This window comes from Acyrthosiphon pisum, chromosome X (assembly GCF_005508785.2).
Source record: "Acyrthosiphon pisum isolate AL4f chromosome X, pea_aphid_22Mar2018_4r6ur, whole genome shotgun sequence".
NCBI classification, from domain to species: domain Eukaryota; kingdom Metazoa; phylum Arthropoda; class Insecta; order Hemiptera; family Aphididae; genus Acyrthosiphon; species Acyrthosiphon pisum.
Window position 1 is genome coordinate 110279892 of NC_042493.1, and position 12073 is coordinate 110291964.

Consider the following 12073-nt stretch of genomic DNA (forward strand, 5'->3'; position numbering starts at 1 on the left):
ATTTGAATGATATAAACTTTTAACTTTAAACAATTCACGGAAAATATTTTTTGACATGGAAAAGAAATAGACTGAAATAGTGAATTATAATAAATTTTAAAACAAAATAAATTAACTTAATTTATTTCTCAAAATGAAAAATTAATTCGTTAATTTCACGTTAATAAAAAAAGAAATTTAGTAAGTTAACAATTAAGTTAATGAAAAGCCAAAAGTTACTAGTTAAGTTAAAAAGTTAAAATTAAATCAACTTTTATAACTTTTTAACTCGTTAGAAAATCATAAAAATATAAAAATATCAGAGTGTATTGACCATGTCTATTAAAAATATTAATACTTATTTACTGACCGGCATATTTTTATTACTCATATCCTCATTGTTTCCAGTAAGTCTAGATGACTGTCTTGTTGATTTAAAATTATTTACAACAGCATTTTCAATATGTTTCTCTCTGTAAAATTCAGATTCTATGTAATCACTTTCATAATAATAAGCCAATTTTCTAGATTTTTAAATAATTGTAAAAACAAAATCTAGTCAAATACAATTTTCATTAACTCACCTTAAAATATTTTGTTCCATTGGTAAAATTATATTATTTCCAGTTTCAACATCATCACATTGAGTAGCATGACTATTTAAAAATAAAAATACTATTGAAAGTGAAAAATTAAATTATAGTAATCAAAAAGTATTACTTAGAAGGAAAACCATTTCGATCATAAGGTTGGGGAATAGCATTTGAAAATAAAAATCGCTTTTTCCTGGCTTATTGTCTACATTTAAAAATGATCACTTCATATTTTATGCCAATCATGACAAAAATCAATTCCCAAAACTTTAAGCCATTTTCTTTTCATGTATTCTTTCTTGGGAATTCTATATTAAAACATATATAAATGAATACAATAAATTGTTAATGTTAGATTAGGAAAATATACACAAAGTAAAAATTATTATGCTAAACCGGTTCAAAATTATTTCACAGTATCTCGCACCGGGATTATGAACCATGTCAATAATATGATTCAAAAATCCATGAGCGTTTTTTTCACAACAGGTTGAGCGAGTAAATTTCTATACCAATTGATACTTACTCATGATAAATAACTCCTGAACAATATACCTTGGTGTTATTAGATGTATTATCGCACACTATACACGTCTTATGCATTTTTAAAACACAGTGTTACCTATATATTAATATCAAAAATAAAGTTAAAATATTTAATATCAAAGTGAAACCACCGTTGGAACTCAGAACAGTGAACTCGATCATTGGACGTGGGTAGCCTCGATCACTCAGTCTTGGAATGTATACGACACCTGTATTCCGGTCTCCTATAGACCGATGATTGTGTTTGACGTGTAAGTTTTCTCGTGGTAGTTAATCCAGCCATCCATACCTAGAATAGTTGGGTGGTTAGTTATCGCGTGTCGTATACTTTATAGGTATAGTATGCTCAAATATAATACATGCACAATAGGTAAATTTTTGATTTCACAGTCACACATTTGACGAGATATTATTTGTATCGTTAAAAATGAATGTTTGAAAAACACCTATTTAGCCAGACAAACACACACGGCGAAAAAATAATAAAAAATAATAAAAAATAATAATAATATTCTGTCACGAAAACTACGAAAACAAGAGACAACCATAGATAATTTTGTAAGAATTCTTATATTATCTATGAAGACAACCGACCAGTGCACGAATTAAGATATACCTTAATATCTTTAATTAAGATATACCTTAATACCGTATATCTTAATGCGCGGAACTCTTGTAATCACGGTCTCGGATTAAAAATCAGTATAAGGGCCCGTATTACAATAGTTGAACTCCAGTTGAACTACCGAATTCGGCAAAATCAGTTTTCAGTAAAATCGGGTTCAAGCGTAACCGAGGTTTAAACTATGATTGTAAAACGGGCCCTGACCCATAGACCTTTTACTTAAGTATAAGGTCTATGGTATAACCAAAGAATATTATTATTAATTAATTATTCTGTGATATTATTTAATTATTATTACTATTATCATTGATAATATGAATAATAATATTGAATAATATGTCTGGTAAATATTGTAGCGATCTGTGACTATCTTAAATAATTATCTTAACTAAATTGCTATCAATCACTTTATAAATGTACGTAATCATATAGTATACGCGCCGCGTAAATATAAGTATAATACGCGAGCGAGCGCTCGCGTAATAGTAATAATAATAGTAATAATATCAAAGGTACCGCGTCTACAGTACGTATACAGTAGTGCAATAGCGCGTGACCATGAGCGGCGTTTGGCACTCTATATATATATGACTACGTATATAAATAATTCTAAATATTACAAACTAGGATTTGTGTTGTTATAATAAATGACACCACAAATAAATATATGTTAGACATCCGGCGTGTGCAGCGTGCGACGATCTCACGCTAGGCCTAAACCGCAAGATGACCATGTATGGTCATCTGAAATAATAGAAGGGACAGGGACAGATACCCATCGAGGAGAGCTGGTGGACAAGCGTCCATCAGACGAGCAACACGACCCAAGAAGAACAGTTTAACTAAAATACATAGTCACATCTCGCTGACCCACAGTTATATTATTCATTTATTTGGACTTAGCCATTTTTTTGATTAAATATTAATTATTTAAAGAGTAAATAAATACAAGTATTACTATTCATTTTCGTAATTTATTTCCATACTTCCATAAGTAGATTGCAGTTGTAGGCTCGTTACAATATTGTTTAGTGAATGAATTCAGTGTTAAATTCAGTGTTCAATATTGTATTGGGTATTTGGGTACTAGGGTCCTAGTCGGCTATACACTTCGCTGCCGTCGCGTTCTGGCGGAACGCGTACCACCGCCTTGCAGTATAATTCCGCCGCCGCTGCTATGAGTAGTATAGGCCCATGTTGACTTAATATCGTTACCGACGGCAGGCTAAGCAACGACGTCCAATATCCAATATGTGGACGACGGTCACAAGTCACAACCAACGGGCCTCGCACCCCGAAAAACGACATTAACGTAAAGCAAAAACGGTTTTAGAGCGCGCCAATCTAAATAGCGATATACCGTCTAACCACTGCAACCGGCCACCGCGGCCGACGTAGCGCTGGCCACAGTGCCCGGCGGCCGAGCTCAATCAGATCCATCATGTCTTTCCGTCAGTAGTGCTGAGCACGGTTACGTGATATTCTGTCGAGCGAGTTCGGCGTCACGGACGCGGTGCGCGTATCGTCCGCAGATAATGTATTATAGATAATAAAATTTGTTATCTATATTATATTCTGTGGTATCATTCCAATGTTGACTAATAATATATAGTGATAACAACTGTCCGTGACGCCGGGGTTTCGATTTTTCGGTGTACGTATTAATTAAAATTTATTGTAAAACTCATCGCGGTTTTTACTCTTGGAATTATTAGATTCCTCACAAATTGTCATAATGCGTTGCAAAACTTATCAACGACAAATCTTATTTCGTTTTTTCGACAAGTATTGAACGAGCACGTCCGACCAGAGTGAAACCGAACTAGGTATGTAATATTATGATTTAAGTCTGCAACGCAATTTTCTACAAAAGTTATTGAATTGGAGTGTTCATCTTTTATTATTATTATCGCAAATCGTGAGCATGACATACCAACAATTTATCGAGTACGCCACAGATTTAAAAAATCATTCGGACTCGATAGATGACGGTTGGAATTTACGTCAACACCAATGCCCAATGGTAAAAAAGCCAATTGAACTAAAATTTACATTATTTTTTTGCCATATGCAATACACACAAATTAATCACAAAACATTAAATATTTCATTAACAATTACCTTGTCTAATACTTTTTTGCTGAATGGACATTTTATTAATTAATATTATTAAGTAGATAGCCTTGGTATCATTGGTTTTCCACTCTTATCACTCTTTATGAATGTCGATTTGGTAATTTTATCGCTCTCATAGACTAAATAGATCTGTTTAGTCATGAGAATAATATTAATTATTATTTCATTATTTCATTAAAAATCACAACAAAATTATCGCGTTAACTGGTAAGGTATATAATATCATCATAAATAGTTAATTCAATTATTTTTATGATATTCGTTTAACAGGACCCGACATATTGACAGAAAGTGATATTCGCGGAAGCGAGTATGTAGTATTCAGTACATTGCTTAGTACATTGCTTGGTATGCAAATTTAAAATTTATAGTCAGACGTCTCAAAACTATTAACCGTCGAAATTAAACATGGACATTTACTGCAAAAGGGCTTACTCTAATAAGCAAGTATAAATAAAGAATTAAAACTTAAAATTTAAAATTAATTTAATTTACTGTGTACAAGGTTTTAGTTTTATTATTTATTCAATAGATAGAAATCAATGGATTCATAGTGCCAAAATACCCAAAACGTACAGGACATTTACCACTTTAAAACGTTGTCATGTTTGGAAATAATATACCTCAATCCTGACTTCAGAAAGTTAAGCAATGCGTCGAAAATTGTGATTTGCTTCTGATTATAGGCACAACATCGGGTAAAGAAATAGACAATAGTTAATGCATCACACTTAAGATATAAATCAATAGGTTTAATAAATATAGCTTTTGGCTCACCTCTATCAAGGTAAATTTTATTTTAAGTTATAGCATTTACATAATAGTATATAATTCAATTTAATACATGTATTTTTAAATATAAGAACAAATTTGTTAATAATATAATACATTTTTGTTTTAGCATTTGTTGTAGATTTTCAGATGACACGTTAACATACACATATATGGTACATTAACACCATAATATCAAAGTAAAAGGTACCTAATCTAGTCAAAATATACATAAATATTAAATATGAAGCTGTAATTTTTATTTATTTTAGAAAATTATTAGCCTCTGCGTCTCCAGTCCATAAAAAATATGCTCCTCTTCAAGAAGAAATAGTGAAAAAGACTCCGATATTCCATGTTTGTCAAATAGGATCGGTATTTTCAGTCAACAGTTAACATTTACGACAAAGAAATAAGAGACTTATGTTGAAACTTTAAATGATGCTCTCAAGGAATTAATAGCGCCTATCTGATTTTGTTGTTAATAGTTTAAAGGTAACTACTAACTATTGCTTTTATTTTTTTTAATGCTGTGTTTGGTTCATTTATGTATTTAATTTATTTATGTCATGGATTTCTATTAAAAGATTTGCATCTATTGAGCCATATATTAAAAAAGGTGCTGGTGGATGATGCAGATGATAATTTAGAATTTAATTTCTTTATTATCTAATATCATCATTATCTTCTTGATTATCTTACTTGTGAGAAAGCGTAAATGTTATTTACATCATATTATTATCATAAATCATAATAAGATATTGTGATGTTAAATTTGAATACTTCAGAATAATGTGAGACATAATACAACAGTACGTTAATGTTACTAGTTAATATTCATTTTTGTCAACTTCTCAGCTCAATACCATAAAACATCGCCTTCGCCGTGTTAATCTTTTTACCTTACTGAACGGTCAATCGTTAAACCTGAACATAGCTTCAAACAATGAATAATGGACGATTAAATTACCAATGAATCTGACAAATACACTCCTGACATGAATAACGAGTGTGTGTACTATCAAACTAGGTACCATAACTTAAATGTTTCAGATCGGGAGTGGAATATCTGGTGTGTACGTAGACGGGTTATAAACAATTCTTTGACTACATCTAATTTCTTTACTTTGACATCAGAAACAGTGTTTTTAAATTAAATTTCTTACTTTTGCCTGTGGTTTACTCCTACCATTATCTTGGAAATTATTGTTTGCACAAAATTACCTACTTATATTTTAAATTTACAGTACAAAGTATGTACAATTATAAGACGTTTAATCCATGGTTGAAATTGTATATATATGATAGTTTTATCAGGGCTATAGATACTATAGTTGCGGATCATTGAACTATATAATTATTATTATATAGTTCAATGTTCGTGGCTAGACGTCCATAAAAAGTTCTTTTGTCTTTCTTCTTCACCTAGCACTAGGTCCATAAAAATAATACAAGCTATAAGATAAGATTTTATTATATTATATCACACTCTACCACTTATAATCTGTATATATGTTTATTATACTGCTGATGCCATAGATAAAAACCAAAAATGTTTGGTTTTTTTTTCGTCTAGACTTGTACTATACTATAAAATTGAAATATATAGTTGGTATATAATAGTAACCTTTATCATAATTTTATTTACGGGTTTCCACACTAAACTAATGTATGTTAGATATTATAAATAGATAAGATAAACTTTATCTTTTTATTAACGCATTTTTCACACAAAACTAACATATTATATATACATATTGATTATATAAGTTTTATTTAATATATTCCAAATTGTATATTTCATCAGTTTTGAAAACTTTTTTTGCCCCAGATTTTTTTCTTGGGACTTATATTCCCCAAAACTTTTTCTGTTTCCCATTTCAACCATAATTTAATCATTGTTATCAAATACTGAAGTATCCATAGCTGTGTATTTCATGCATATTTAAAAAATAAAATACTTAATAATTTGTATACAGTTATCATCATTGTATTAATTCTATTTTAGTATTTTACATGTTGCATTCTTATAATTTAATACAGTTTTTTTACTTATTTTATAGAAATTAATTGTAAATGGACTATTTGGAATTTTCTGATGAAGAAAACAATGTTGAATATACTACAGCCCCTCCGGTATTTAGTAATAATATTAATATGGAAGCAGAAAAAGTATAAAAGTATATGTCATATGAAACAATAATTGATAAACTGTAAGTATCTCTACTTTTTATATTTTTATATTTTCATGTTATTATTTATTTTAAAAAATATTAAGGACCATGACATTAGTCATAGAATTGTTGGGAGTGAATAATTACCGCATATTTAACAATTGAAAATGATTAATTAAGTACATCCGATCGGGATACTCTAGGTAGGCCCTCGTCTGTGAATTTGTTGAGGCCCCCCTAACTTCAGCCCCATCATACTACCTAAATTGTACAGATATCAGCTTGAAGCTGTTAAGTTGATTAAATAGTTAATTGAATGTATTGAATCAAACTTACATAACACATTATTGTGATTTGTGACTACCCAATAATAACAGTGTACTTGTAAGGTATGTACTCAATTGTTTATCTGTATATATCAGGAATAAGCAACTCAATGATACTAGAGGGCTAATTTTGAATGTGCGAAATCTAACGGCCATAAAACATAGAAAGCAAAAAAAAAAAAACCTAATCGATGGTTAGAAGGTAAAAGGGTGTAAACGCCACATTTTTCTAAATCAATGTTTTTGCATATTGTTGTAAACGTCTTTGTTATATATCGATTAATCGAACCTAAGCATCGCTATCATTTGTACATATCCAAAAATCGATGTTTTAACATGTGGTTGAAAACGGCATAGAATTGGTGGGAATGAAAAAACTGGGAGTAAACGTCAATTGAAAGATATAAACGGCTTTCAAGGAAACCTGATAATACGTAAGCATCATTGTTGACAGTTACATTAATTTATCATTTTCGTTAGTGGTTTTGTCAGCACTGAAAAAAGTGTTTATATCTACAATTTTTGAAATACTTTTAATACAAATCTTCATTGAATTTAATCAATAATATAAAACAAATAACAATATTAAAATATCCATTATACTTTTTAGTCAATAGAACATCTTTGGTGTGTAAGAGCTACTATTAGAAAAAAAGGGGCATAAGAGTCATTTCTTTTTAATCGGCCTTAAATACACAAACTAAATTGAAATGTAGCACGGGCCAGTGAAAAATGGTTGGGCCACCAGTTGCCCATCCCTTGTATATAATATGATAGTAGAACCTCAAGAACAAGTACTCTCTGTTCTTCTTATGCTCAATGTTCAGCCACATAGTTACACCGTAGTTCCTGGTACACAAAGGAACATAGAAATAATTTGTGATGATTTAGGTTTTATGTACTACAATACCAAAAGTACTAAAAAAAGGTAAAATATGAGATTAAAGTACATTATATAAAATTATTAATTTAAAGTTACACAGTACCTTATGAATTATGATTGTGACTGTTTAGCTATTTGGCATGCTTGGAAAAAAAACAAAAGGGCCAATGTCGGGAACTGCAGTCATACCATCAGATCTAGAAAACAAAAGTATTGTGTTGTCAAACCAACATAATCATCTAGTAAAACCATATGACTTGGATGTTCCATTTCTTTGACAACACATAACAGAAAAGGCTTTAAAAAAAACTGTAAATTCATATGTGCCTCATGGTATATACATGAAGTCGATTGTAAAGTTGGTATCTATTCATATTTATTTTTGTCTAAAAAATAAAACAAATTTTAGTAATTTTATATTAGGTTTTATGATTGACAATTTAGGTAACCTATTACACCTACCTTTGTGATATAATGTTTGAATTCCACGATTTTCTAAACAATGATGAAAACCAAATGTTTAAATTTACATTACAAAAATTACAGTAAAATACAATTGGATTACATATTTAAATTGGATAAATTAAATCTATTTAATAATAACCTGTGCATGGATTTTATCAGGGCCCATTGGTTGTGAATGGAATTATTAAAGGTGTCCTGTCTTGCAACATAGCCCATGTTCAGAAAATCTAAATGCAATAGAAATTTCTTTGTGTAAAATTCTGTCTTATCATTTTTAGGTCCGTGTAGCTGGTTGTGACGGTACATTCAAAACTGTACCAACATTTTTGGATAATGGTGCTTATCAGATATTTTCATTCCATATCCTGTTCAAAAACTTTGTAAGTTTGTTAATTTTTATTCAATTATTATAGAATAATCCAGTTTAATAATAAACATACTATTTTTGTTTTATAGAGTTTCCCACTAGTTCATGCTATCCTCACAGGCAAAACACAGGATATCTATATACATTATACAACTTCTGAGGTATGTCAGAAGTGTGTTACCATTAAACTATGCAGACCTAATCATAATAACAGATTATGAGTATGGTCTGATTAATGCTGCAAAAAATAGTATTTCCTGAGAGTTAAACCCAAGGATGCTATTTTCATTTTTGCCAGGTAAATAGTAGCTTCCTTTTTGTGGAATCTAAAAAATTTATTATTAATAATAAGTAATATTTATAGGCAGTCATACGGTACACTAGAGTTAAAAAAATCTCAAATTTTTCATTTTATAAAAACAAATTTGATTGTAACTTGTCCTAAAATTTTTTTTCGTATTTTTATCAACGCCAATATTTAGCGTGCGATTGGCGTGAATTTGCGTGACCTATTTCAAAATGCTGCGTTCAAAACACCAAGTGCCATAGGCGTTGCCATTTTTTAGACATTTCTCTGGCCCCCCAAATGACAAAAAAATTGTTTTTCGTATTTTTATCATCTCCAATATTTAGCATGCGGTTGGCGTGAATTTGCGTGACCTATTTCGAAAAAGCGTAAACCCAAAGCCCCAAGTACCAAGGGCTTTGTCCCTTTATTGCCATTTCCCCAGCCCCCCCCCCCCAAACGGCAAAAAAATTCAATTTTTTTTGGTTTTTTATGAAAATATAGAAGAAAAAATTTATATTCAATAAAAAAAAACTTAAATTAAATAAAAAAATTGACTTTTTTAAAATTCTAACCTAATACAATTGATTCTCATGTTGGCATCCCTCTTCAGCTGCTGGCCATGGTAAGAAAATAGAAATAATAACAATAATTTTATTTTGGTATAGATTTTGGAAACTTTAAACCACACAATGTTATAACTCTTTCACGAGTAACAAGTATTTTTAACATCTGTGTTTTAAGTTTTTCTGTCAAAATATTAGCTGAACAGTACCGTAATTACAGATTTGCTTGAGTTTCATTGCGTTTGATTTGTTGATTCACTGTGAACAGTTAATAGACCTAAATTATTTGAATCATAATTGATTTAATTATTGAAAATTCAAATTGATTGAAATGGTTGGACGCGAAAGAGCTGTTCCACCTTCGAATATAATTGATGCAGTTCTAACATTCAAAGAACGAGTGGTTTTGAAGAACGGGAAAAATGAAATGTGTAAGTGTTTTTTTGTTTTTAGCATATTAAGTACCTATTGTATTTAACTTTTTAATTGTATAGCGAGACTTAAGGTTCTGACATAAAGACATAAATAGTTGTATATTTTGTAAGAGACACCTACATGGTTATTGAATATCACAGTTCTCCTCACCAGTAATCGATGAGATTCTTCTGAATTCTTTATCTTACCATTACCATTAGTCTTCTCTGCTTTTGGGAAGGTTTGCCTGTTATACTCAAAATTGCAATTTGGTGTTATATCACACATTTTATTTATTGCATATAATATTATGTTATATACTAGGTAATGTTATTCAATGTTAGAAACAAATTTCATATTAGCAAGTAGTCAATATTTTAAAATTGACATAATGTTAAAATAGGTACCAGTTAACTATATTATAATAAATTACCCGGCTAATGGCCATAGTTGCCGGGCTTAAGATCAATAAAAAAAATAAAAAAAAATAATCTATTATATACTTAATACATTTTTATAATATAAACATAATTAGGTAAATGTATCATACTATTCAGTAGGTATTAATACAGAAGTAATGATTATTTAACAAAAATCACTATTAAACAGTCAATTATTGCATTACACTCTTTTTATTTTTTGAATCATAACAAATCATTAAAGATTAATGACATGACAATTTGTGTATTCAATTTTTTTACTATAGAATTTATTAAATTACTTTTAAATACTATTTTGTTATTATTTATTGAAATTATTTATAGATATAGTTGCAGCTACAAATAGAGTATGGACAGATATAAGATTTTATATTGGTGACCGCATGTGCTCGAATGCTATTCATACTTTTGTTCAAAAGGGACGTCATGGCATAATGGAAAAGCTAGGTTTTCCTTTAAAATTTAAGCAGTCCTGTGAAATTGTACATACACCAATCTTACCAGATGATGGTAAGTAAATTATGTTTATAATATTTAAAATTAGTGAGTGAATACTATGTAATTTATATGTTTATTTTATTTTATTAATACCATTAAAACTAATGTTAAAATGGTTACAAATGTTTTTAGAAGAATCGCCTGATGACTACAGTTCTGATAATGAAGATGATGCACTCCCATGTAAAAAATGTGAATTCACAGTTTCATCTGAAGAATGGGATCAGATACAACCTCAAGAAAAAGTGTTTAAACTAATAGATAAATCTCATCCGATGCAAAGTACCAGATCGTATTATTTTTGCCTAAAGGTACATGGACACCAATACTTGCTGATGACTTTTGGGCACACTTTCAACTGCCTTGTTGTTTATCTTTCCGAAGATGTAAAGTTTATCCCAGTGGATCGGTATACATACATGTCGTGGGACGTTGCACTGTTTGTGACTCCAGATTTAATGGCACAGTTTTTGATAAACCCCCTGGAGGTGCTAAGTAAGTATATTATTGTGATAACTTAATGTTTCAATAGAAGAAAATTGCCTAATAAATAATTTTCAAAGAGAATGAATTTTTTAAAAAATATATTCCTCAAATTAAATTTTTCAAATAGATAATAATTTATTTGTTTCCATTAATAATATTAAGTACATAGGTGCACATTTTTCTTTGTAAGCTGAAAATAATTATGATATATTACATTGGTAATTTTTTACATTTAAATTGTATAATTTACCAATTTGCATACTTGTTAAAAATATATAAGTAGATACTTCAATACTCAAATTAAAAATATTTGATTATTTATTTAAATATACCGGGTGATTCATTTATCATTGAACACTCATTATTTCAAAAAGTCTAAATTTTTTTGAAAATATTTTTTATCCTTATAATTTTTTAAGTTTTTTATTTTTTTGAATGACAACATTGGTGTTTAATTTTATATTCCAAAGCAGAATATTTTTCTTAGGTATTTTGATACATAAAAATCGAATTTCGGA

The 12073-nt window shown here is 29.5% G+C and overlaps 1 protein-coding gene across 1 annotated transcript in view; it reads left to right on the forward strand.

Moving 5' to 3' along the window:
- The first annotated feature begins 8560 nt into the window (after positions 1 to 8560).
- The window catches only part of LOC100573415, a 5574-nt gene continuing 2061 nt past the window's right edge, over positions 8561 to 12073 (forward strand). The window contains exons 1-5 of the mRNA XM_029492138.1: positions 8561 to 8878; positions 8955 to 9163; positions 9938 to 10148; positions 10896 to 11081; positions 11202 to 11564. Coding sequence (XP_029347998.1) covers positions 10049 to 10148; positions 10896 to 11081; positions 11202 to 11564 — 649 coding nt within the window. The 5' untranslated portion in view covers positions 8561 to 8878; positions 8955 to 9163; positions 9938 to 10048. The remainder of the gene's footprint in view (positions 8879 to 8954; positions 9164 to 9937; positions 10149 to 10895; positions 11082 to 11201; positions 11565 to 12073) is intronic.